Below are 27,020 nucleotides of genomic sequence, written 5' to 3'. Positions count from 1 at the left end.
CCAGTCCTTTAATCATCCTCGTAGCCCTCCATTGGACTCTCTCCAGTAGATCTCTGTCCCTCTTGGACTGGGGAGCCCAGAACTGAACGCAATACTCCAGGTGAGGTCTCACCAGGGTAGAGATATTTCTTTGGTTCCCAGAGGTTTATCCCTATCCCTCCATACTCTTTGGAGGAGGGATACAGATAAATTGTATAATTCTTCCTGAACAGTGAAGGCTCTCTAGATGAACAGATCTAGCAGGGAAATGATCTGCCCAAAAGCATGGGGAAGGCTAGCCCTAGTGCAGCAGGAAAGTGCTACTCACAGTGCACTCAGACATGGGAACAAGTCCCTAAGGCAATTGGTGGAAGCACCTCATTTATGTCTTTTTGAATTATGTAGGAATGTATTTTTTTAGACAATCCTGTATCTGAAAGAATCCTCTGCAGGCAAAAACTGAAATAAGTCCTCTTCAAAGGACCTTTAAAGGTTTTTGCTCTTTTGAGAACAAAAGACAGTGACTTAGTGGCATTCCCTGAGCTAATTTGTATCTGTGTGTGTCTTTATTTATATGCACATTTATATATTCAAGGCCAACACCCAGATGACAAATGTGAGAGTACTTTCATTATTATTCTTAAAATGCGTGTGTGTGTTTTACTGCGATGCCTGGTAGTAGTGTTAATGGTGCTGTGGTTATAAATCTTCCCTTAGGAATTTATAACGTAGCGTAAATCACAGTTTCTCCCTTATCTGATTACTGCCTATGCATTTTTTATTAGAATAGTTTCAAAAATAATTTGGGAAAAAAGAAGCTGGTCTGATTTAAGTGACAAGATGACTTGATAGGATTTATTTCTTTTAAGTATGACTAACAGATTATATTCTGAAGGAAGAGAAGCTTTTATTACAGAATGAAACCACTTTTTGGTTACAAGTATTAAAAGAAATAACAAGCTAGATATTTTCCTTAGAAAAAAGTTCTACTTAATATAGGAACTGAGTGTGCAATCTTTATTCATATAGAGTCAAAGGGAGCTTGCTGGGATGGTATGAAGGTGCAAGTGAGAGTCCAGTGCTGTACACAGCAGGACTTCATTGCAAAAAGCTACTGGCTGCTGTTTACATTTCAAACATTCTCTGAATAAGTGTTGTCACAACAGACAAGCAATTATAGACAATAATGTCAGTAATTTGTGGATTAAGAACTCCTTAAGGACGTATTGGCACAGGCAGACAGTAGCTGCTTTTAGCTTGCAACTGTTCACCCTTAGCTGTGCCAATGAAACTGTTACTTCCCAGGAGCTATTGTGATCCCTCCAAGGCAGCAAAACAATGGCAGGGGTTAAATTTCTCCCAGTCCTCCCTCCTGCCCCCCAGGCCTCTCCAACAGCTCTCACCCAGACAGCTTAACCTCACAGTCATTTTTAATAGACACATCTATTTATGCATATGCACAAAATAGAAATATTGGCCATTATGTCAAAGTAATGTCGTGCTAGGCTCTTGCCAACAAACCCAGAAAAAACAGATTTTAAGATTGCAGTACTATAAACACACCTGTGAGGAACTTCAGCTGAAGGCCAGGCCCCAGGACTCGGTGGCGGAGGGTGTGGGACACATGCTGACCCTCTGACTCACCCCTCGGGACACCCGTGGCTCAGGACACGCTCTGTGTTAGCTTATGCAAGAACATGTAGTGTGTGAAACACGCCATGCTGAGAAAGTGTTGATCGTTTTGAGGATCAGCAAGAAAGATTCAAGTGTTGTTTGGTCTTTTTTAAAAAATACTGGCATTTCAACATACAATCCCGAAGCATGTATGGCAATGAACACTTCCAGGGACAAATTAAATACAAATACACTTTCTTTGTGCTACTGTTCCTCTGTTTTAATTTCAGTACAATGAATTCAGAAAATTAGAGTGTGTTTAGGAAAATGGCTCATGTGATAAAGTGAAATTAATCTTAGGAAGGCTATATATATGCAAAGTAGCAGATAGGTTGGAGGGGTTAGGAAAAAGAAGAAATGTTTTGTTCTCATTAAGTCAATTTTTTTTTTTGTAGGGGAAAAAGGTCACAAACTCCTTGGAAGGTTTTAACTATAAAACTAGAAAATGAAAGGATATTTATTGAGCACTATTAACCTGGTTCTTTCATAGGCATGTTTGCCTTTGAACAAAAGGTATCTCATGTGCCTCCCTGTCAACGCCAGCTAAACCTCCAGGGGACGCTGGTCCTTTTTGCCGTTTGTGCTCAGTAATTCAGCATCTTTTCCAGAAGATGATGCTGTAAAAGACCTTTTTAAAAACTTACTTTTCCCAGGGGCCACAGCTGCCATCGAGCTCGCTGGGCGTGCAGGGTTCATTCAGCAGCGGCAGGGAGGGGACAGTTGGACCCCACGTGGGGAAGCGGTGGGGTCCTGCTCCCCGGGCAAGCACAGACTGGCCTGTTACACCCGCAGAGGCTGACTTGGCCACTGTCAGGTCAGGTGCAGCCAAGGCAGGGTGCCTGGCCAGGGCTCTCGCTGCAGAGACCTTGGCCAGCATCTCAATGAGCAAGCAGGAGACAGTGGGTGAGAAGCAGCTCTCCGTCTCTGAGAGTCAAAGTGGCCTTTTGTGTGTCACCTCCTTCCCAGGCACAGGGACTCATCTTTTGCTGGGTTTTCAGCTGATTCTAGTTGCTTGAGTACACCCTGAAGCAGATGATAAAAGCTTCAAGTGCATCTAAGATGTTAACTGGCCTTGTCTGGTACTGCTGGTGTCCCTGCAGACGTCTGCCTGTGCCTGAGCAGAGGTTTATCTGATTTCACACCCCTGGAAACGAGACAGAAAGTTGTGTGTGTCCAGCCAAGCTACTTGTCTTCTTGTGCCTTCCCTCTTCCCAGCACTCCCGTTCCCCGAGGAAATGGGGTCACAACTACTCTTCTGGTTTGGAAACACCCTTTGCGCGCCCGCGGCTGGGCGCAGGCCGAGGTGCGCCATCGAGCCGTGCCAGGCCCAGCCTTTACCCCAGCGCGGGTGGCACAGGGTGCCCCCCCTGGGGACCGCAGCCCTCCCGCCCCTTCCCGGGCCGCGCTGCTCCAGCACCGGCCAGCCGCAACCCCGACCCCCGCATGCCGGTCCCGGGGCGGCTCGGCCGCGGGCCAGCCCCGGCGGTGCGGGCGGCCCGGCAGGAGGCGAGCTGCCGCCGGCCCCGTTGCCGTCACGTGGCCGCCGAGTTTTCTCCCCGCAGCGGTATGAGGAAGTCACAGCCGCCGCCGCCGCCGCCGTCCGCAGCCCGGGCGGGTGCAGCTTCCGCAGCCGCCTCCCCGCGGCGCGATATGTGAGTACCCGCGGGCAGCGGCGCCGGGCCGGGCCGACCCCAGCCCAGCCCCCTGCCCTCCCGCTGCGTCCCGAGCGGTGGCGGGAGCCGGGCGGGCCCCGCGGGCTGCCGGCGACGGGGCCAGGGTCGGCACCTGCGGGGCCGCGAGCAGCCGTCCGAGGGAAGCCGGGGGGCGGCGGTGAGTGGGTCTGGGGGCGGGTCGGGGTGTGATGGCGGGTGGGTGCGTGTGTGAGCGTGTGGGGCGGCGGCGCTCCCGCGGGGGCTGCGCGGGCGAAGGCCCCGCGCCCCCCGGCGGCCCGTCCGCGGTGGCGGCCCCCGGACGGACGGCACGGCACGGCTCCGCTTCCCTTCCCTTCCCCCCGCAGGCTGGCTCTCTCCAGCACTCGCCTCCCGGCGTGAAGCCCCCGCCGTCCCGATGGAGGAGCCCCCGGCGGCGGAGGAGTGGCAAGGGGCGACCCAGAAGAGGAAGGCCTGGGCCAAGAGCCGGGACTCCTGGCAGGCGTCGGAAGCGGAGGACTTCTCGGCAGCGGCGGCGGCGCTGACCCGCGGGGAGGAGGAGGAGGAGGAAGAAGAGGAGGAAGAGGAGGAGGAGGATCGCGCCGGCGGAGAGCTGCCACTGGCCGCAGAAGCAGGTCAGTGCCGAGGGGTGGCAGGGCCGGGGCCGCAGCCCGCGGGCCCCTGGGACCGCCAGGACCCCCGCGGGCCGGCAGAGGGGGGGCCGCCCCTGACGGCCGGGCTGTTGCTGACTGTCGGCTTTTCTCTCCCGCTCTGCCCTTAAGGCCACAGCGTTCCCAACGAGAAGATCGCGATATGGCTGAAGGACTGCAGGTGGGTGCTCCCGCCGAGCCTGCCCTGCCGCCCCGCTCCGGCTGCCGCCGGCGGGTCGCTGCGGGTGCGGGGCCGGAGCCCGCGGCCCCCCCGGTGCCCACGCGGGGCGGCGGACCGGGCAGTTTCCGCGCCGCGGAGGGGAGGAAATCTCGGCGGCGTCCCCTCCCGTGGGTTAGCGTGGGCATCTCTGCGCTCTGAGCCGTGTTTGTCGTCGGCACTGCCACGAGCCGCCCTGGAGCATAAGTACCCTTCGGTCTCTTACGGGTTATAGGTTCAGTTGGGGTTACGAGGGGAGCAGTAGTGTACGTACTTACGGCTGGAGAAGAGCTGTCTTTTGGCACCTTTTCTCTCCTTGGTGTCACATGCAGTGAGGCTGAAGACTGTCAGCCACTGGGGAAGAACTCAGTTTAGGGTAGTGAAGGCAGGGTTATTTTGGAAAATGCTCCGTCTCTCACCAAGGGGCTCCAGTTTAAAGCCTCCTGTTGTCTGGCCTGGTTTTTGCTGCAGATTTGAAGAAACAGAGCTTACATGGCAACGGCCTCTCTGCTTAGGGGTCTTAGAGAGGGGTGGCAAGTAGACTAACTTGATTTATCCAAGTCTCTCTCCATGTCTGCCATATGGAGTGACATCTTTAACCTGTGACATATATATTCTATGTTTCTGTTACTACTACAAAATACTCCTTGATGTTTGGAACGGGCTGATGGCATTACTTTTTCTTCATTCTCGATCACATAGAAGTGTAAATGCTACATCCAGCAGCAGCTGCTTTTGTCCCATCTTTTTCTCCATTCAATCCTAGCAGCCCTTGGAGCCAGAGTTGTTGGGGAGAAGCTAACAATTAGCTTTCCAGTAGTTAACAATGACATTTCAAGACCTCCCCTCCTTCATATTTCTGTTTTCCTTCTCCTTTTTGAGAGCAGCTACATTAAGATGAAAATTTACCGCTGAGGTTAGCTGTGCCTTTGCAGTCTTTTGATCCAGTAAGTGGCTGAGCTGAGCTTACGCCTGTAACTGAAGTGCGGGTTGCTTTATAGCTACAGCATCTTCGGTATAGTTTTCTTCGGATATCTGCAGGCTGTGCCTTGGAGGGGGTCTTGGCAGCTAGAGGCTTGAAATCGTACTGTATCCCTAAAATATGGTGTTCAGACCTGACAGGCCATTCTTCTAGAATGCCAGAATGGGAGAAGATTTTTTTGGCTTTACCTGCAGTCTGGTGTCCTGTTGGTCTAGTGAAGTATATCCTTAAAAATAAGTGTTATGAATTCAGTGCCTTATTAGAAGTATTTTTTTGGGCAGGGAGGGCAAAAAATGGAGGAGTGGAGGGGGAAGACGCCCCTGAGGGAGAAATTCTTCCAAATGCTGCAGTGCCACTTCTCTCTGTATCTGCAGGCTTTCTATCTGGAACCTTCCCTAGCTCTGTGATCCTTACTGTTTCCATACAGAATTCAAGGAATAGCACAGAATTGCAAACTGACAACGTGCTCTGGTAACTATCTGTTGTTAAAACTGGCACCAAACGCTTTTATGGAATGTGTTTGCATCTCTGACAGTTGATTCCTAAAATATGGGAATCTTGTTTTACACTGTATTTCCATATTTTACACATAAGGAAATAAAGCACAAGTTTACCCTTTTGCTAATACAGAGATGCAAATTTAGTTAACGCATGTTTGTGAAACCCATTGTGGCCCTTCCACAGAAGTCTTTTAGAGTATAGCTATTTACTGTGGTAAATCTTTTCAGAAGAATCTTGTGTTCTCCTCAGAAAGATAAAATTTGCAGAGTTAGCCTCTGACTTTGTAACGTGCAGAGTGCGTGCATATACAGTTCATATCTGGAAGGTGCGATCCCAGATGCCTGCAGTAGAGCACAGGCTCTCGTGTTTTAAAACTGCAGAATGGTTTCATTTTTTTGTATCTAATATACATGTGAGCGGTAGCTAGCATGTGCAGTAAAATGACTATTCAACTTGCACTGTTATAAAGTGACTGTATGTATAGAAACCCTGACCTGATTGTTTCTTGATAACAATGTATATAGGAAAAGAGGACAGCGTAACAGATGACAGAATAGCTCTACAGATACTATAGTGTGTTGATTAAGAAAGAATACTTAAAAACAACAATTGTTGTGAAATTTACAATTGTCGTCCTTGAAAATTCTTATTTGTTTAATAACACTGTTCTTGCTGTGGAGCTTTGATCGCTACAAAGTGTGGGCAACACTCACAGACTGAGCTTCTGTTTCTGGTCTGTCGCACAACCTAATTCGTACAAGTTAGTTCTGTTGCAAAAATATAACCACTACTACAAGTGAACCTTCAGTTACTAAAATAAAATATTTTCTCTGTTACATATTTTCTAAAAGCAGTCCTTCTGATTTTTTCTGAGTTTCTGTGAGCTTTTGTGAAACGTACATCAGAAGAAAATTGGCACTTTTAAATCTCATTTTCTGGTTTGAGTTGGCAGCAGCACAAAAAAACTTAATATCAACACATTGCATAAATAGATCTGCTTATAAGATTTATTCCTTTGTTTGTTTCTAAAAGCTTTGACAGTGTTATAATATGGCTAAAAAGAATTACTAGCTGTCCCTTGATATTCATGTTGGCGGTTTGGGGCTCTTATTACTTGGCATCTCTGTTTCACATCTGCTTTGGAGGAAAGAGGAGAGTTCCTAATATCCCATGCTATTTAACTTGGTAGACACATGTTTTGTTTTTTTTTTAAAAAAAAAAACAACGAACAGCAAAACCGAAAAAAAAAAAGCAAGTATGTATCACACTGTGATAAGAATTATGGAGGCTTAAGAAATGTCAGATATTACACAAAGTTTCTGGTTCGTTCATGTTTTGGGAATCGCATGCCTTTGAGAAGGGCATCCTTTGCTCTCTCCCTGGGACTTTGAAAAGGCTTTTTGAAGTAATAAGAAAGCTTACAGAGGTTTTTAGTATTAAGTCTTGTAAAGCTAAGACAGGAAACACAAGTGTTTGTATGATACTGATAGAAAAGAAGAAATTTTTGTCAACTCTGTGGTGATGTGTATTGTTTTGATTGAGTATATTTAAACCCTGCCAGTAATACAGGGGATGCGGGAGGTATTCAGGAGCCATCTCCTGTAGATATGCAGGAAGTGAGTTCTTGAAATGCCTCAGAAAGAAGAGATTTTTTGCTTCAAGTTTAAAATAAACATGGCTCCTGTCCAATTAAGGCTTTAAAAGCTGAGGTTTAAACACTTCTACAGCACACTGCAAAACCTCGTCCTGCTCCTGAAGACCATCCTACCACAACTGGCAGCTGAGCAAACCGGCCTCTGGAACGAGAGGAAGCCTTGAGGCTGCATGTGGTCCTTGTACCTGCTCCGTACCCATGTCCCATGGCAAAGTGGGCAGCGAGAGTTCATTCAGGTCTCTGGTAGACCGATACTGAGATAAGTTATTGCTGTATATGTTAAAATACGATAATGAATGAGTAGATGCAAATGGAAAACCATGGGATCCCTTGATGCAGGCACAGGCCCGCTGACTTGCTCTTTGCTCTGGCTGCCCTTCGGTTGCTGTTGGCTTCCCCGCTGCTCCCTGGCCACCACGTGAAGGCTGCCGGGACGTGCTGGGGCCCTGCCGTGATGCACCGCTGGCGGGAGACCTCATCCCAAAGGCCCAGCAAGGGGAAGGGTCCCCCAGCCCTGACCTTCCCGAGTGCATGGAGCTGCTCGGGGACAGCGCCGGCCAAGCTGGCCCGTGGGCCTCGCTGGTGAAAAACAGCCTGGCACTGAGAGGCAGAGCTGTCCGTGCTGTTGTCCAAGAAGATTTTTGTGTGGATACTTGTCCCTTGTTTAAACTTGTGTCTAGTTCTTAAATGCAAGTTTTTTAAAGGCAGGGAGTATAAGGCAGCCGTGCCTGTGTGCAGCAGGGCAGCAGACGGGTGGTTGACAGGGATGCTTTGACAGGGCTGCTTTTCTGGTAGCTGCTAACATGCTGTAGTGGTGACTGACTTAATTTCTGAAAGCAAGTGCCAGCTTCGGTGGTTGCTTTTACCGTTTTCTGCCAGCTGGTGCGTGCAGCACTGACCTTGGCTGTCAAAGTCACTGCCAGCAAGTTTCTGCATCGAGAAGGTAGAGACGTGGAGTAGCTACAGTGGAAGGAGAGGGGGAAGGATGGGAGCGCACCCATCAAAGCCAGAGAGTAAACAGCCAGCATGGTTATTACCTCAGAACGTAAGGCTTGTTGTAGCGTGACAGGTTTAGACAATAGGTCCTAAGTTTTCTCAAACCCTGACAGGACAGACACGCAGAAACCCGCGAGATCTGAGCCTCAGCAGAGTCTGGCTTGTCACCGAAACACGCTGGTGCACCTGGATGCTCTGGCTGTTTGCCTTCATGTCTCACTGCGGCGGGGCTTGGCTTTGCTTTGCAAAAGCCACATTGAAGTGAACTTGCTCCCTATCAGCAGGCCACACGTGGAAAGAGAGAACTCTTGAGAAGAGGCGGGGGGGCGGGAAATAAGGTTGTGAAGTGTAAGGCCTGTTAGAAAGCAGATGCAAACTTTCCTTGCTTAATTTGGCCATGGCACCAAAACAACTGATGTATCAGAGCGCTGTTTACTTTCAGGTCTTTGGGCAGGTTTATCTGTTTGTCTAATTAAAAACCCAAATGAAACATACATAATATAGGCACATAAATCATCTGCTTTCCCCTTCTTTGTAAGTATTACATTTCTGAATTTGTTTTGGGCTTTGAGAGTTAATGCTCTGCTACTTAATAGTGTCAGGCCTTTCGTTAAACATAACTCAGAGACAAGATGTGGAAGCGTCCAGGTAGTGTAAACAACAGTAGCGTGAACCCAGAGAGGGACTGGACCTGCCATTTGTACAGTTGCTGCTGCTCCTTTTGGGCACCATGAGGTTCAGCAAATCCCCTGCCCTTCAGAGAGCAGCAATAGGAGAGATCATTCAAATAAGAGCCAACGTGAAGAGTCTATAAAGTATCAGAACTGGCAAGTGACAGCTAAAATAGCTGTCAAGATTTTTATCTTGTTCCTGATCACCCAATACAGCTTTTCACCCCTCTCTCCAAGAAGTTGTAAATGTGTAGAAAAAAGGCAACAGTTTTTGTCATATAAATGAGATAGAATTAGTCCATTCAAAACCCATGATCATTTTTTCTGGGTGTTTTGCTGAGAAGCCCATGATTTTCTTTGAGAGAGGGCTGTTGACCCTGAAGCTTTGCCACTGACTGGTGTCTTGAGCGTTGCAGTTATTATTAACCTGTTTTGTTGTTTTTCCCTACAAGGCATATTTGTTCAGAGGGCTGGGGATTGTTTAGGAAGTTATTGCCAGTCCTGAGATGTTTGTGCTTTCTGGGGGCGGAGGGAGGGACAACTGCTGCTATCACAAGCTTGTTACACACTGTAAGGAAGGACATGAAGCAGCAAGTTTTTAAAGTAGTATTAATCTCTTCTGTGGTTTCAGAACGCCTCTGGGAGCCTCCCTGGATGAGCAAAGCAATCCTCTGTTGAAGGGTAAGGAAAGGCTTTACCTACTGAAATCTCTTTTCCTGGGAACTGTGCTTCCGTGGATGTTTACCTGAGACCTCAGCTCTTTAGCAGCAGCACAAACCACAGCCTAGTTGGTGTTGCTGAGTTATTCTCACTGTGAAGCAGTTGTGCCAGAGAAACTGGAGAAGGGGGAAAAGATCCTGAATAAGTCTTTCTGGAGCATTTAGTAAGCCCTAAAAAAAAACCCAAAATGTGCAGAACAGGGAGGTTGTAATTTTCTCTCCGAGCTGGCAAGCATTAGGCAGTCTCTGCCTCTAATAACTCTGGTTGCCACACCTGAAAATTTTACTATCTGAGCAGGTCCGAATATTAAAGTTCAAAGTACAGCGAGAATGTGCAGGTAGTGACAGGGTGCAGAGGAATTACTTGCTGTGCCTGGAGTCTTCGCTTCAACTCTTTAATCTGGTACAGGGAGAGAGAGGGGAATGCCTAAGCTGGACTCAGACTCTGGATCCCCCTGGTAAGATATCTGAAGGATAGATAATGTAGCAGCAGAAGTCATGGATGTATTGGGTGGTACCTCCAGGTTCCCACTGGCGATTAATTTGCTTGCAGGTTGACTCAGGGATATTTCTGAGCACAGAACTAAAGCAGTGTTGTAGTCATTCTCTTTCAAAATAATTTTTCTGTGTTCTCAAATGTAACTTCTCACTTCTTAGTGTGTTTTTAGTGTATGAGTAATGCAGGGATTATAAATATAGTCTGGTTATATCCTGTTGTATCAACTGAAGTGTCTTGCTAATATCTTTAGTTAAGCTGTTGGAAAGAAAACACTGCAGCATTCTAGCTGTTGAACTGCTAACTGTACATTTTCAGGCATGCTGGTGAGAAATGGAGGAAGTTTTGAAGATGACTTATCCCTGGGAGCCGAAGGTGGGTGTGGCAGGATTATGACTCTCTTTTTCTAGAAAAAAAAAATTATGTTCAGTCATCTGATTTTTATTTTGAAAGACAGCATTTCCCTTCTGGTCATAGGCAGTTGATAAAGCTAGCTAGAAAACCAGCATGAAGCATATAGAAAAATGCAGGAAGATTTGCTTTTTGAGGTTATTAGACTATCGCTGGTGTTAAACATTCTGGTCTAACCCAAAGGTCAGAGGCAGCCCTGGATTCTGCCTTCTCATTTTAATGCCCACAGTGGCAGCACAGCCTGGAGCGCTCACTGAGGCTGTGAGAAAGTGGTTTCTCCTACTTGCTCTTCTTGTCCATGGGTTACTCTTGGCAGCCATGCATGCCCCACTTCCACTGAATCCCTCGGGGGTGGCGTGTGCAGGCTTTTGAAAGGAGAGATAAAATTCTGTCAGCCAAGAGGCAAACCCATTAAGGGCTAAATGCTTTTAAAAATGAAAAGCACCAAAGCTGAGTAAGTATTTTGGATCAGCCACGATATACACTGTGCTGTCACTAGCTGCTTGCCTTTTCTTTCTCTTCCCTTTTTTAAGGGGAAGGAGATGTGGCTGTTCATGATGGACTTTGTTAAAAAAGACTTTTAGCCTCTCTGTTGATCCTGGGTTAGGGGTGTCCATAACTAACAAACAAAACAAACAACTGTGGATCCTGTTCTAACAGCAGCATCCTGAAATAAAATAGCAAAAACCAGTGTGACAAACCAGGTCCTGGGGTTGTCTGCAGGATAGGGAATGTAAGACAATATCTGTTTTCAGTATGAACAAAAAGGCAAAAACCACTCCCCCCTTTAGCTTTTAATATGTTTGAACTACAGCTTTTGCAAAGTATCAGAACATGTATGATATAAAGCCCTTTTTTTCCACAGCAGTCTTGCCAATGGTGTCACAGTAGTGGGACAGGGCCTGGAGGAAGGAAGTATCTTTAATTTTTAAAGATTCAAGACTTTTAAGGAAAACAGTTGATCTGATAATGACCTTGATCTGATAATGATGGAGAAGCAGTAAATGAGCCCCTTACTGCAATAGATTAAATAGGATTAAATTTCTTTCTGACAGTCTTTTCCGCTTGTTAAAATGCCTGCAGTACAAAGATTACATAGGAAAAGTTTCTGTGTAATGATAATCCAAGCTCTGAGCATATGGCCAATAATACAAGAGTCAGTACATTTTAAAACATCATGTCACTTTTTTCTTTTCAATTTTTTCCCTGTATCATTCCCAAGGATTTCTGTTTTTTATGAGCCTTTAGCATGATTTAGGCAGAAGGTCATTTCCCTCCTTTTCAGATGACAAAGGTCCCAATACTAGAATCGCTGGTTGATTTTCCTGGGTAAGGACGCGGGTGTTTCTGCAGGGCTTTGTTCCCCATCTGAGAACAAGGGGACAACAGAGCTGCTTGGAGCAGCGCTGCGTGCCCTGCCGGACAGACAGCCCCTTTGAGGCTGGTATGAATGGCCTGCCCTTGTGCATCCGTGGCTGCCTGAATCCAGATACAAGCCAGAGCCCTGTGTGAATGGTACAGAGGACATCGGGCAGGGTGCTGTAACCCCAGACCCTTAGTGAGCTGTTAAAACCCATGGTTTAGCTGTTCGCACTAGTCACCAGCTAATCCATATGGATGAGCTTACCTTCATGTTATAGGCAAGAATATTAAAAAAAAAAAAAAAGAAATATGGCATCTGCGTTTTGTATACATTTAAGTTTCTTTGTGATGCCTCTGAAAAGAAGAGAAAGGCAGTGCGGTTTCCATGTTTGCTCTCTGTTGCTGACTGTACCCCACTGGCACAGCAAGCCGAGGTGCAGGGTTTTCCTGGCAGCGTGTCTGGCATCACTTTGCTCTTTTCGTAGCTGATTCTGAGGGCTGCTATGGCATATGTATGCTCTGCCTCTGTCTCCTGAGGCAAGTTTGTTAATGTTGAGTTTCTTCTTTGGGGAACCCATAACTGAAGGCTGGCGCTCAACTCTTTGGCTTGACAGGGTGTTGATTTTCTGAAAGAATAATGCTGCCCGGGATGTTCCCGTGTGGAGCTGGGCTGATCCGGGTGCAGAAAGTGCCGACTTCCTTGTTGGAGGCTGGTGACCAGGTGCTTGGTGCCTGTCAGCCAGCCTCCCTCCAGAGCCCTCTTGACTCTGACTGTGGCCACTGGTCCCATCAGCAGCCCTTGCCCCATTTCGAGAGCTGACCGTGCTGCTGTAATGACTAATGAATATAGTCTCAGTACCTGGCTGTGGGGCCAGCTGCCTTCCTTACGTTCTGTACTTTCTCTACCGGAGCAATCCTCGCGTGCCCGCTTCTCTTCGTCCCCTGCCCGCCTGGGAACAGCCCTGCAGCTGGTAATCGCATCTTCAGTTGCAAAGCAATAAATGGCTTATATAACAATTACTAGCGTACCACACATAAAATTTCAAGTTGATACGATTAATGACAGTATGTAAACATTTGTCCATGTGAGTTTTTATTTTAAACAGAACTTGAATAAACCAGGTTCATCTTTATATCAGCCATATAATAGGAACACTTGACGATCACATTTATATGGGAAGAGAAAAACTTGGCTTACGTTGGAATATTGGTAAATGTGCTCGCTGCCTGCTTCTTCATTCTGGTTGTGGAAGTGTAATTCTGAAAGGCCTGTGTGTAACTTCTTCTTGTTTCTCTACAGCTAATCATCTACGGAGTGATACCAATGGAAACATGGTAAACATCTTTTTTTTTGTTGTTGTTGTTTACTTCAGAGAAATATTTATACTGGAGGACAGGAGGGAGAGGGGGCAGTGGAAGTCGTGGAGGCTACCTCAGAGCTAAAGCTCTTCTGGTCATGTCAGCTTACGTGACAGGGAAAGAGAAGATCCAGATAGCACAGAAATGGTCATTATGAAATGCGGGAAAAAAAAGCAGATTTTTATTCTTCCAGCAGAAGGGTAGCAGGGGGGTTAGCGGAAGGAAAACAGAAAAATGCTGGATCTTCTAAGTAACTTAGTATGATTTACCTTCTTTGTCTCACTGATCCCTTGCCATTCAGAAATTTCAAGTGAAAAATTAGTTTTACCTTCAGAGCAGATATCCTTTGAGTGTGGGGAAAAAAAGACTTTGAGAGAGCCTGCTTGATAGGGAGAGCTTCTAAATAAAATGTGCTGTGACTAAAACCCCTGTTGAGCTGCAGCAAATACGTGCACAGCCTGTGTGGGCAGCATCCTCACTACTCCTCCTGAGCTGGGCTCCATAAATGCGCTCTTAGGTGAATCCTTTGTCTTCTTTGGTTTCTCAGTGGTTGTTCTGTGTTGTGTGTGTTAGGATTTGTACAGTAAAATCACCTTCGGAAGGTTTGTCCCCTAGAGAGACTGTCAGTAACAGTACGTTTGAGACTGAGGTACCACCTAATGCTGAGGCGGCTTCTCCAGATGCAGGGAGGAAATAGTTTGGGATTGGGAAAGAAACTGGACAGCAGTCTTGGTTGGAGCTCATCTTGCTCCATTTCCTCCAGCCTGGAGCCTCTTCAGCTTCCCCGGCTGCTGCCCGGGTGGCTCACAGCCTTGCGTGAGTGGCAGCCAAGGGTGAGGGGGAGCCAGGTGCCCAAGGTATGGGGAGGTGGCCCTGCCATGGAGAGGTGGTCCTGCTGGAGGAGGCAGCCGCACAGGGAAGGGCATGGAAAGGCAGGACAGGGCAGCTCACCCAAGGCCGGGCTTCCTTGCGGAGGAGGGTGGGATCAGGGAGGGTGGGGCAGCAAGGGGAGATCAGGGATTTGTTTATTCAGCTTGCATTTGCCTTCAAACTCTTACCGTCTATGTACATTTTTACTGAGGCGTCCCAGGGTTCGCTTTTGTTATTGTATTTCAATAATGACATGGCTAATATTAAACCAGATAACACTGAAGGGGGAAAAGAGAAATTCAGCAGCGCCAGAGGCTTAGCTCTCCTCCGAGACAGAGAATCAAGTCCCTGAACGAAAGGGATTTATCACAGGGGTCTTCTCCGTTTGTGTTGACAGCAATGGTGTGCTGGCGAAGGAGAGGAGGCTGCAGTTCCACCAGAAGGGGAGAAGTATGAACTCCACAGGTCTGGAAAAAAGCAGTGCGACTGTTTCAAGGTAAAAGAGTACTATGCTTTGAAGGGTCATGGCACAGTTCAGTGGAATTTGGCTGCGTTTTGCTGGCAAACTACTACTTCTGTTCCTCAGTTAAATGGACTTGGCTTGATTATGTGCATTGTTGCATTTAGTAGCCGAGAAGGGAATTTCATTGGTTGCTTGAAAAACTGCTATTTGGTTTTAGTTGTGGTTTGCAGTAAATACTAACAAATGGGCCCAAACGTTAGGAACATCTGAAATTTTTAATGACATCTTAAAATCTGAGCTCTGCAGAATAAGGTCTGACTTTATAAATTACAGATTGATCTGAGATGTGTCTGGGCCGATGTCTCTGGTGATGCGAACCAAAACTTCAGATGCCAAGATCTCCACAATTATTTCCTAAGTAGACTGAGCTATAGGAGTCAAAAGGTTCAATACACCAAGCTGGCTACTGGGCTGAATTAGCAGTTGGACAGACGGGACTGGGTCTTAAGAAGAGAGAAGTAGATAGTAAACATCTTTTCATTTGTCTAGTGTTTCTGAATTACTGGAGCTTTATGAGGAAGATCCTGAAGAAGTGCTCTATAACCTCGGATTTGGAAGAGATGAACCAGATATTGCTTCAAAAATTCCAGCAAGATTTTTCAATTCATCATCATTTGCCAGAGGGATAGATATCAAAGTGTTTTTGAATGCCCAAATACAGCGCATGGAAGTGGAAAATCCAAATTTTGCTTTAACAAGTAAGTATGTTTTTGAAGAAAAGTTTATTTTTAAGTTTTTGAACTGTGTAAACAACCCCAAAAGAAGGTGTATATCTAGTGTTCTGGCAAAAACCCTTTACAGTATAAAGGCCAAATTCCATCTAGAATCCACAATAAAACTCTGGCTTGGTCTTAAATAGGGCAAGAGGTGACCATCAGTGTTGTACACCTTGGGGTGAGTGGAAAGGATTTATAGTGGGGGAAGGAAATGAAAGGCGTTCCGTCAGATATATCGCCTTCTGGTTTGTATTTTTCCTGCTTCTTGCTCCTAAGCTTGTCTTCTCTTGTAACTTAAAGCACTGAAACAAATAGCAATATTCGTCTTTTTCTTGTGTTCTTCAGTGTCCGGGTGGGATTTTTGAAATCTGTCTGCAGCGACCTACTTCTGTAGTTGTTGAAATCTGGGCCAGTATTTCTATTGACTTGGACAGGAGCTTTGTTAAGTCACTAATGAGCGTTGCTGAAATGAGGGCATAGCTGAAATGTCCTCTTGTAGTTGTAGATGGAGAGAACAGTGTGAGTAACCCTTTTCTTCCTAGCACTTTGTAAATTAACTTGCACTCATGTACCTGTGTCCCTTTTTTACTTTGTGAAAGCTTCCCTTGCTGTTCTCCTTGCGTGCTTACCAAACACTCTTGCAAAGGTTTTTCCATTTCCTCATACTGTGTGGTATCACTCATGTTAGAGGACTAAGCAGGGTTCAGTCAACCTTTGTGACCCTTGATATAAGTAGGAGGAGATTTTGGGGGTGGGGGTGGGCAGGGGTTATGATGAAAATTCCTTCTTCAGGTACGAAGAAAGAGCTGTCTCTGAGAATTCAAACCATCGTGTAGCGATGCATCGACAGGTCTGGGATGTGATGTCAGCAAACGTCCTCGTAAACTCTGCCTTATGTTTTGTTCATGTGCAGGTCGTTTTCGTCAGATTGAAGTGCTTACTACTGTGGCCAATGCTTTTTCTTCTTTGTATTCTCAAGTCTCTGGGACTCCTTTGCAGAAAATTGGTAGTATGAATTCAGTGTCTTCCAGCAAAGAGGCATCCAGCCCTCCCCCTTTAAATCGCAGCAATACAGCTAGTCGGTTAATGAAGACCTTGTCTAAGCTCAATCTGTGCGGCACACAGCAAGCTGATGGTAGCAGCTGCTCAACTCCTTCACCTGTTGAAAAAGGGAAAAGTCCAGCTGAACCAGGGAGCGAGGAAAATGATGTTAAAAATGAATCTAAATTACCAAAATACTCTAAAAAGAAAGACTCTCCCTCTTTTTTGGCTACTGTAAAAGAGGAGATAGCCAGTAGTCAGACAAATGCTGCGGACACATGTAAACCTGCAAATCTTCCTGCTGGGACTGAGGATAAGCAAGAAGGTACTGTGCCTCCAGCAGATGTGCAAAGCAGCAGGTTGGCAAGTGCCCAGGATACACCGTATGAAGAATCGGGTCTTTTGGACTTGCCAAGCTTCAGCAGCAGTTCCAACACATCCAGCAGCAGCACCTCGACGCAAAGGCTGCCCACGGCATCGCCAGGTAGAGACCCCTGCGCTCCCCTCGCAAACCCGTCCATAATGAACCTAATGCTGCAGCAGAAGGACTCTTTTGAGATGGAAGAGGTAGGTGGAGATAGATGACTTTGTTTTTGCATACAGTTTACATAACGTGCAGGCTGCCAGCAGAGGAATGTTTCCTCCTGTGTAGTTGACAATGTTTTCTCCAGCAATACTTTAAATTCTCCGAGTGATAGGACAGTTGTCACTTGCTCTCGGTAGGCTGCTCTAATTGATCCTCTTAATGAAATCTCGGTGCTGCTGCTGTTGTTGTTCCTGAGAGTCAGCAGGAAAGTCCTCATTCTTTTTTTCATCGAGCTCAGGTAATTGCAGTCACAGGCAAAACTGCTAGGAACTTATCCTGCGGAAACAGGTCTAGGTTAGGCTTTATATGTATAAAAGCCTTTGGTTTTAAATTTTTGATTTGCTTAAATTGCTAACTGGAAGTCATTATTTTTGTTGCCTAAAAGTAAATTCAGTTTATCAGTTGTTATTGATTAAGGATAAATTGTGGATGGAGCAAGAGTGTTGTGTGAACGGGAAAGGGGCTATCATGTAGGGTGAGGTGCTTTTCTTGTGCAACTTTCGGTTTTGATGACAATCTACTGTATGTTGATTTGTTTGTTCTCTGGAAATTAGCACACTGAAAGTCACTGTTTGACATGCATTTGGCGACGGCTCAGTTACAAATTCTGTGCTAGCTGACTTTTAATATCTTCATAAATGCATGTATCGATTTTTTGATTGATAATTGTCCCAAAGGGATTTTAATTCCCAGGTTCCTAAAAGTGCTTTGGTTATTAGGCTAGTAAATGCAGAGCCTGCAAATTCAAGAATGCATTTTTTTGCATAGTCTCACACCTTGAATTGTAAGATCTGTCTTAAATTAGTAGATGTTTTTGTAGACACGTTTTGAAGTGGCTCTTGTTAACAGTTCAGCAGTTAACTTTTTTGTCTATGTGAAATAGATAAGTAAAATGAAGGATCATGTTTTCATTGGTGAAATGAGTGAAGAAAGCAAGTGAATAGAAAACCCCCAGAGTTTTACAGTGACTGATGAAGTGATGATTTAGTAGATACTGTGTCCAGTGTCATATTGTCATTACAGGCTCTTCTAGATCAACTAATGTTGTTGCTGAAGGCACTCATTAAGTAGAAAAAGGTAATCCAGCCTCCTGTAGTTCCTGCCACTTGTTTGTGCCTGTGTGTCATCACCCACATGTTGTGTGACCATCTACTGAACCAGAACAAAGGACTGATCCAGTTGAGAGGGGAAAAGAAACCCAGTGTATTTTGATTTTTTTATTTTTCCTGGCTTAGTTTTCAGCCAGATAATTTTCATGATCCAGTTTATTGTGTAGCTGCACAGATGTTTGCCTTGGCACACTGAGAGGGGTCTGAGTGGCAGTGCATTTTGCTACGTTCTCGATAGCTGGACTGGTTCCACATATCCCAGAGGAGAAATCCATTTTTTTTTGGTACTCTTGGGCAAAGCTGAAACAACTAATTAAAAAAAAAAAAAAAAAGGAATGGAATTTTCCTTCAGAGTAAGTTGGACTGTAAAGGGTTATGACATGAAGAAGACTTGCCGAATTCTGCACAAGCCAAACGCGATGTGTTTGCAAAGTTTTGGTTGACACACTTTGCAATGATGCCAGTGCATAAACACAGCTGTTTTGGCAAGATGACATGCGATGTGGGATGGGATTGTGGTGAATTTTTGTTTACGTAATATAACATATACATATCAACTGCCTTCACATCCCTGGGAGGGAGCGATTTGGTTTTGTTGAAGAAACTTTAGAACAATACCTGGCAGCGTGATTTTATTTTTTGTGTGTCTCTAAGCAGGGTATAATGAACAATAAACTATATTAGAAACAGTGAAAATAACTCCTCCCCCCATTTTCTCAGCCTTGCTTGGAGCGCATTCATACGCGTAAGAAAGATGACAGATATATCAAGGAAGCTCTTTCCATGCTTATGAATGCCTTGGAGGTTTGAGTGCCCTTCGGAAGTCTGTGGCTGTGAAGATAGCTAGTGCGGGAGTGAGTCAGGGCAGGATTTCCCCCGAACACCCGCTCCTGAGGTGGCCAGTTACAGTCCTGAAGGTTGTTTACCAGCATCAATATTGGCTGAAGGGATGGGGAAGGAGAGGGGAGTGCTTCTGTGCGCTCGTCAAGCTGTGCTGTGCTGCGGATGCGGCCAGGATGCTGTCCCCCAGCCAAGCATGGGAGGTGGAAGGTATTTAGATGAGAAGAGGCTTGGCTGTTGGGAGGCTGCAAATTTAGCCATCGGAAACTGGGAGATTTAACAGAATCAAGACACCTTTCCTGGGAGGCCAGTCTGACCAAAGGGCCTGTAAGATTACTTGCTGCTTCTTTTTTTTTTTTCTTTAATTATTTTTTTTATTTTTTAAAAAGGTACTTTTCTTAAACTTCAATGGTAAGCCCCTTCTATGCTCCCCAGCATTTGGACAAAATAAGCATTTACCCCTTTGGTATAGCCTGCATCTCATAAAAGAATAGAAGTCTCTTGATTTATTGTGCAAGAGTAATGCTGTTCACTTATTAATGGTGAAAAGTTCAGACCAAGTACTTCTCAAAACCCTTGTAATTGAGAAAATGCACTCTTGTGGCTGCTGTACACATGGTATCAGTGCAAATATAGGTGCTTCTTTAGCCAAATGCTAATTTGGGCTTAAACCCATCAGTATTGTGGTTTTGCATTTTTAAGTTGATCAGAAATGGAGATGAAAATTTCATTGCCTGGTAATTTTGAAATTAGGCAGACAGCTTGTTAGAAGGGAAGAGTTGGGGGTAAGTTGGATTGGGGGTTTTGTGCATGTGAACCAATAGGATTTTTTTTATAGCACACAAAAGAGAAAACATGTTCTAGCTTTTGAACAAAACAAAGGCCTCCCTGTTGAGATTTTAGGCATGTTCTTTTCATTGTTTGAGCGGTTGTCTGAGAACTACTTTCTTAATAAGGCTGTTTTTCACATAGTGATTAAGCAATAGGATTAGTTTTCATGTAGTTTTAAGTTTCCCAGTTGAAATCTGCATGGCTCTGAATACATTATCTTCCTTTTTTGTACTGGAAGACATAAGAAGTGTTTCTACGAGTAGTAGCATGGTGAAGTCTGAGTAGGTTTTGGCAGGGTCTGAGTTGTTCTGGAGGATTGGTGGCTTGTGTGAAATAGCTGGTAGGGCCAGCAGATGACAATCTGTATGTGCTCACCTCTTGATGTATTTTTCTAAATGTATTTGCTTGTTCTTTATATGCCAAATGAGGGGCCAAGAGTGCTGAAGAGAAAAGACAGTAGTGTAAAGGTGTTTTCACACAATTATTTCAGTCTTTCGTCAAAGAGGAACTGAGAACTCTCAGTAGTGTCACAGGGTGTGATTTCCCGGTCTTCTTGCACGATGAATGTAACCGGAGGGGAGCCCTGCGCTGTGAGTGAGAGGTGCTGTCCTAAGGATCACTGTTGTCCTACAGGAGCATCGCTGAGTACCTTATGAAATAATACTTTGGTTCAAGGAGATACGATTTGTTCCCTCAATCATTATACGCTGTTGGACTGGAGGAAAAAAAAAACAACAAAAAAAAACCCCTGCATGTACTGTGTATATAGCTTGGGCATTCTTGAGCACAGGAACGTATTACAGTTGGCCTGACAAAATATTCATCTCCTCTTCTTGATAGATCCAGAGTACAGAGGGGGATCTACCACACATTCCAGCTTCTCACCAGCTGGCAGTGACCAAATCAAGGAAAGGTGAGTAGACTTCAACTCCCAGGAGACAGCAGTCTGCTGAGTGTCCTTCCCTGTCTGAAATGCTGATTCAGATGTTTAAACTCCTGAAGTTTATTTTCTCTTTTAGAAATAAAAAAGATCTGAGTTTCTTTTTCAGCCTAAATCGCAGAACATTACTGCAATGTGACGGCCAGATTTCAGGCCAAGACAACCAGCCCTATAAAACCCTCACTGGCTGTTTTCATTTCTGTACAATTGATGATAGCTCAGAGAAACTGAAATGTTAATTCAGATCGTATGGGATCTTTTTTCCCCTGGCAGATCCTGTAATATAAGATACCCATTTAAACTAAAATTATGTTGTTTTAAACCTAAAGTGCATGGTACAACCAGCTTTTTCCTTTGTGCTACTGCTCTGTCTGCAAGCTGGCTGCACAGGAGACTAGTGTCTCTACACCCACATGGAAATTGTACTCCTTCACGTGGCAAACTCTGTGCGCTCGCTCTTGTGGCTCACTTAATTTGTGCTTTCATCTCAAATTCTTATTTATATATTTTATGGCTTGGGAGAGGGACAAGGCTGAATTTTAAGTTCATTTGTGATTGTTAGTTTGCCCAACGTTGGCAAGTGAAATCTGTTCTCTAGCTGTTATGTGTAAGTAAAGAAGAAATAGAGCTTGTTGCATTTTGTGAGATGCTTAGCTGCAATGCAGCTTCTTGGTGAAACATGACTAGCATCTCTATATGCTAAAGAGAGGCAGAAAAACCTGTCTTAAGAAACAGAGGTCATCTTATTTGCCTTTTCACAAATGAACTGACAGTCTTGTGAACAGTCAGCTGAGTTGCATTAACATGGTTGAGAATGCTCTGGAGGAAGTGCTGAAGGCTGGTTATTAGGGGTAGCTTGTGCTACCACTTCAGCAGAGTTTGCACAACGCAACATTCCACCCGCTAGTCTTCCTCTGTTACAAACGTAGGCCACCAAGAAGGACCACCAGAAAATGCATCTCTAACTGTTCCCAGCATTTCTCCCTTGGCTGTATTTTAAAGCTCATGATTACTCGCTTTACCTGATTACATGTAAAGAGAGGCACTCTTTACAGGTCAGGTCTCTTGTTTGCCTGGCCTTGGCAGTTTCAGAAAGAGCTTTTCAGAGCAAGGTGACTTAAGAAACTGTAGTTAAGTGTGTAGTTAAGGTGACTTAAGCTGTAGTCAGGAAGGAGAAAAATACATTTTTTCATCTTCTGAAATGCTAATTTTGTGGGTTTTGTTCCCAGTAGCTGTGTTACTCTCTTCCTCTATGCAAGGAAAAAAAAAAGTCAGGTGATCCTGTGTGTACGTGCTGAAAGGTGCTGGCAGTTCTAGCAACGGGTCTTCAGTATGGCAGGAGCAGGGCATACTGGCTCATGGTTCCCAGCTAGTATATCCCACCCGCTTCTGAATACACTTGGCATTCTGTGTCAATTAGCAGGGGTAGTGCTGTTCAGTGCAGAATGTTATAAACCTTGCAATGTCATTTTACTTCTACACAGAGGGCTGTGGATGCTTTCTCTGACATTTACAACAGTTTGGAAGGCATTTTAAGAGGCTCTATAATAAGATGTGAAGTATTTGAATTTAAAAAAAAAAATATTCTCTACTGAAATAGTCTGGAGACTCTTAAGATATATTTGAACAGCACTGAGTCTACTACTGCTTAAGACTCCCCATTAGAGCATGTTTCTCATTTCAGATTAGCTTTGTTTATAAGTGGTAAGCTTAGATTTTCAAAGTGGCTTGCAAATGATTGCTTTGCTGTAGTACTGTCTTTGTTAAACACTTTATAGAGGATACAAAGCATTCTGTATTGTATTGACTAGCTTGATGTAGTTTTTAGGTTATGTCTTCCAAATGGTACTGAACTGAACTAGTTTATCCATGATGCCCCAAACTGGCATTCTGTTCTTTGTTGTTGCAAACCTCAAATGTAGATGTATTTTTGTGCATGGGTTTGTTTTTTTTTTTAGGAACGCAGTAGAGAAGAATGAAAAGCTTCAGTTGCTTTGCACTGTAAACATACAGTGCTGCTAAATGTCCACTATAAAAAAAAACTTATTGCGAAGTTATCTGGAAGGAAGGTTTGTTAGTTGGAAAACAAAATTCTTCCTGACATATTTATACAGCAGCACCTTCCATTCCAAAAATGCCCAGCAAACAGGACAAATATAGGTACAACGGGTAGAGAACAAAGTATTCTCAAGGCGTCGTAATTTGTGTCTGGTTGATGACACCAGTGACTCTGTGAAGTTTTGAATAGCCACAAACCTGTTTCTTTTAAGGCATCTGACATTGGTAGTCAGCAGCAGTGATTAATTTTGAAAATTTACTCCTTAAAAGTGAAGAAAGCACATCATCAGCACTTCCTGTCCTTAATATATTATTGTATTTATAGCTCTCTGTGAGTGCAGCTCTACAGGAGATTGGAGATGGGGGAGTGAGAAGAAAACATTTGGAACAGATTTTCTATTTGTGGGAGTCTGTGCCTTTCTGTCCAGAAGCTAGGAAATCCCCAGGGACTCTGGAGTTTCTGCAGCAGGACTCCCTGCTGGGCTGGTTTTGACAGTGCTGGAGTGCAGGGTGTGATCAATATGGGAGAAAGGGGCAGCAGATGTTTAATCCGAAGTGGAGTACTTTATAGCTAAATTGGGAATGTCGATTTATTAATAATCTCATGAAATACAAAGTGCATTAGAGCTTTGTCAGTACAGGTACAAGAAACATGTTACTAAAGCTTCACAACAGTTTCCATTTATTTCTCCTCCTCTTCTATGTGAGCAGTCGAGTGACATGGAAAGTGTAAGACAGGTACCTGATGGGACTGTTTGGATTGGTAAGACTTGACAGTCCATTGGTAGCTGAATATTATTTTACAATAGATGAATTATTCCATTATTTGATAGTGATTCACTGATAAATCTGTGCTCATGTTTCATAAACTGCAGACTTGTTTCTTCATCATCTGTTCTTGTTTAGGACTTTGTCAGCTTATTTTATATATTTCTGAATACCCACATTTCTCTGGCATGTATTCAGTGCCTAAATATATTTTGATTTTTTTATACACAGCTTAAAACAATAATCCAAGGGTCATTTTCATTTGTGCTCTGTTTAGCTGGGACGTGAGTTTGATTGTTCCTTCTGATTTTGTTCATCTTGGCTGGTTCCTTTTCCCACACTTCCCTTATTATGCTGCCTCTGGCCTTCTCCTGGTAGTTCGGAAGATTTCCTCTCCATAGTGTTGGTAAGAGCTTTGGGCTGCAGAGTCGGCATCGTGCAGTGACCGTTTTGCAGAAGGTACAGTTGCCTTAGTGGGGGTGTGCAGGGCGAGGGATGATCCCAGGTTAGCCCCTACAGCCCAGCTTTTGGTGCTGAGTTTTCCACATTCAAGGTGAAGAAAGGGGAACCATATCTCATCACAACCTCCTTTTCTTAAGACTCTCCATTGCCAGGAGGCATTTTAATCAAGATCTGAATGTAACTCTTTAGCTTTTTATAAAAAATGTTTTCATGTTTTCCCCTTGTCTGCTTGAATCTGAGAGACATCCAGCTGCCATAGGGCAGGTTGTACATCTGGATCAGTAGTTGTCAAGGAGAGTGGATACCACTATGTATTGGTATATCCCAATGTATTAGTTGGTGTTTCCAGTCTTTACAGAGCCAAACCTTGTAATTTCACTACTGAAGTAGTAGAGATTCCTGTTCTTTAAAAGTTTTTGCTGCATTTACATGATAGTGGAGGACTCTGAGAACTTGCAAGAGACAAGGGTAAGCTGTCGTAGAGGAAGACTTACAAAAAATGTCTTCTCTGATTTACTTTAAAATGTTAAAAAAAAAATCCTAGCAGCTCTGCAACACAAAAAGCAAGGGATGACTGTATTAAGGGGATGTCTCCTTAGGTAGAACCAAAGCAGTTTGAGTCTGTTCATTCTGTGCTGGTCTCTTGCCATGGATAAAGATGATGAGGCAGATATGAATGCCTCTGCTCTAGACTGACAACTGGCAGTATTTGTCATGTAAGGCATGTGTGTGAATAACAAATGCTGTAGGAAATGATATAAACCACTGATTTTTACTTCAGTACTGTGTCTCTGAGGAGACCAAGAATAGATTTGAGGAGACATATATATATCTATAGATATATGTAATATTTTTTTTTATAGCTGAAAAGGAAATATTGACTGACAAGGAAATAGAAGGGCAGGTCAATATTTTTCTTGAGCAGTAATAAACTTCATGCCCATGAAACCAGATACCAGCACATGCACTGGTGAATTGCTTTATCTGAACTAGTTGGAATCTCTCCCCTGTGGCTAGGTCTTTCACCAGTAGTGCTTTTTCCTTTTAAATTAAAATTCACCAAATAGGAAATGAGACAGAGAGGAGGCCAAAGTAGGTCACTATTCACCTTGGAGGAGGTGGCAGTTTCCCACCAGCCTCAGCATGAGGCAACCTGTTCATGGCACGCTCTTTCAGCCGTATTAATTATATTGGGCAGTTAATAAGAGTTAGTCCAGTTTGCAGGGAAGTAATTTCCATTGTCTTTACTGGGAGCTGGGTGGGGATGTCTGTCTTGAGGTAGAAAAGTTGTTTATCATCGCAGGATATTGTGGCTACCATGATAACAGAACAGCAGCACAATTTGAAAGGCACTCCCTAAAAGCTGTGTGAAATGGCTGATATGGAAGTTTAATGGGCAGTTTGCCTCTCCTGGTGTTCACAGACTTCTGGGCCTGTGCAGGCTTTCATTTCTGCATTAGTGAAATGTTCATCAAAATTAATACTGAAAAAAATTTGTTCCGAATATCCAACAGTTTCAAAACAGTTTTCATAATGCATTCCAATGCATTGAGCTGTGAACTGGGATTAATTATATGATGACAGTTCAGTGGTTGAAGGAATGTAGGGCAAAATTCTGCATTGAGCCTCTGAGAAGACAGCAGCGAGCTCTCGCCCCAGGGTGACGAGGAGGCGGCAGGGGGTTGGGGGCTAGAGGCTGCTGTGGTCTCATCCCACCTCCAAGCTTTTCCACTTCTGCTGAGAACTAGAGGTGAGATATGGTTGCTGCCCAGGCTGCCATCTGGCTAAGCAAAATGTTTATGGTGCTGTATGGTAAACCCCATACCTGGTGAGTGCCTCCTGTATGTAGTAGGGAGCAACATAAATGCACTACTGTGCTGCAGAGCTCCTGAGATCTCCTTGGAAAGCTGCTTTGTGGCTATAGTGTTTGCACCAGAGGAAACCACTCCTGGATAGCACTGAGGATTTTAGAGTCTCTTTAGGCTATTTTAACACTTACCTAATGTAAGTAGAAAGGAACAAGCAGGAGGATCTTATCTTTTGTGTATAAAATGAGTGCTGGGAATGTGCTTTGGCAGATTGCCCGTTGATGTGTCAGAGATGTTTTGTATTTGTCCGCCGAACCAGTGGAGGACAGTCTCTAGCAGCTCTCCCAAGTCCTGCACATCGCTCTCTCTGCGCATGTGATGCTGTTCCTCTGGGTGTATGGGGTGGTGTAGGCTGGCAGGAGACGAGTGATCTCCTGTATCTCCATGATCAGGAGGGGTGGCGAATCTGTACCTGTCAATACAAAAGCAACTGTTCCACTGCCTGCATGTGAATTAACCAGTGATTTGGTTTTGTGGAAGGAAAACTCCAGCAGTGGCAACGTCTGCAGAGTGGTTTTTTTTTTCCGCAGTACAGGAAAGAAAAATGTAAAAATGATTCCTCTTCCACTGCTGCTTGAAGTTTCATAAGAAGGGCTTTGCATGAGAAGAGGTTTTGCTTGAAACAAACAAGCTGTTTCTCGGTATTGTTCAAAGTGGAACTTGAAAAGGAATTGTGTTATCCACTTAATGTTACTTTGATGTAAAAGGAAAGTGTGTATTCAATGTGATTGGACTTGAAAGGTTGTGATTTGTAAAGTAATTACGGTTGGGTTTTGCTTGTTTTAAACAGATCAGCTGTTACGGACTGCGAGTCAGCACTCTGACAGCAGTGGCTTCGCTGAGGACTCCTCCACAGATTGTTCTCCATTTAATCAGCTTCAGGTAAGGTTCCCATACTGTGAATGAAATATTATCGACTATTGTGGGACAGTAGAGACCTAGGGAGGGCAGGAGGGATGTTGATGTTTGACTGCTATCGTGACTGTCAGTCTAGATCCTATAAAACTACTACTCATTTTCAGAGCTGGACTTGCTGAGTCTCATACAGAACTGTGTTTAAAATTGAAAGCCTTTCTGGTGGGATAATC

The 27,020-nt window shown here is 44.6% G+C and overlaps 2 protein-coding genes across 3 annotated transcripts in view; both read left to right on the top strand.

Annotated features, from left to right (window-relative positions):
• The first annotated feature begins 3,720 nt into the window (after positions 1–3,720).
• LOC137667340 (protein ITPRID2-like) lies at positions 3,721–13,404 on the top strand. Its single transcript, XM_068408058.1, has 5 exons — positions 3,721–3,937; positions 4,085–4,133; positions 9,605–9,654; positions 10,507–10,563; positions 13,262–13,404. Exons 1-5 carry the CDS (start codon positions 3,721–3,723, stop codon positions 13,402–13,404), a joined length of 516 nt encoding a protein of 171 aa, XP_068264159.1.
• Positions 13,405–14,611: 1,207 nt separating this feature from the next.
• ITPRID2 (ITPR interacting domain containing 2) overlaps positions 14,612–27,020 on the top strand; it is a 31,156-nt gene continuing 18,747 nt past the window's right edge. The window contains exons 1-5 of one of the 2 annotated variants that reach the window (XM_068407761.1): positions 14,612–14,686; positions 15,203–15,411; positions 16,343–17,037; positions 20,677–20,749; positions 26,723–26,814. In XM_068407761.1, coding sequence (XP_068263862.1) covers positions 14,643–14,686; positions 15,203–15,411; positions 16,343–17,037; positions 20,677–20,749; positions 26,723–26,814 — 1,113 coding nt within the window. In that variant the 5' untranslated portion in view covers positions 14,612–14,642. The remainder of the gene's footprint in view (positions 14,687–15,202; positions 15,412–16,342; positions 17,038–20,676; positions 20,750–26,722; positions 26,815–27,020) is intronic. The other variant, XM_068407762.1, reaches the window with a different exon arrangement.

Source organism: Nyctibius grandis, chromosome 9 (genome assembly GCF_013368605.1).
Source record: "Nyctibius grandis isolate bNycGra1 chromosome 9, bNycGra1.pri, whole genome shotgun sequence".
Lineage (NCBI taxonomy): Eukaryota > Metazoa > Chordata > Aves > Nyctibiiformes > Nyctibiidae > Nyctibius > Nyctibius grandis.
The sequence above is the reverse complement of the archived record's forward strand: the minus strand, read 5'-3'. Positions and strand labels throughout refer to the sequence as shown.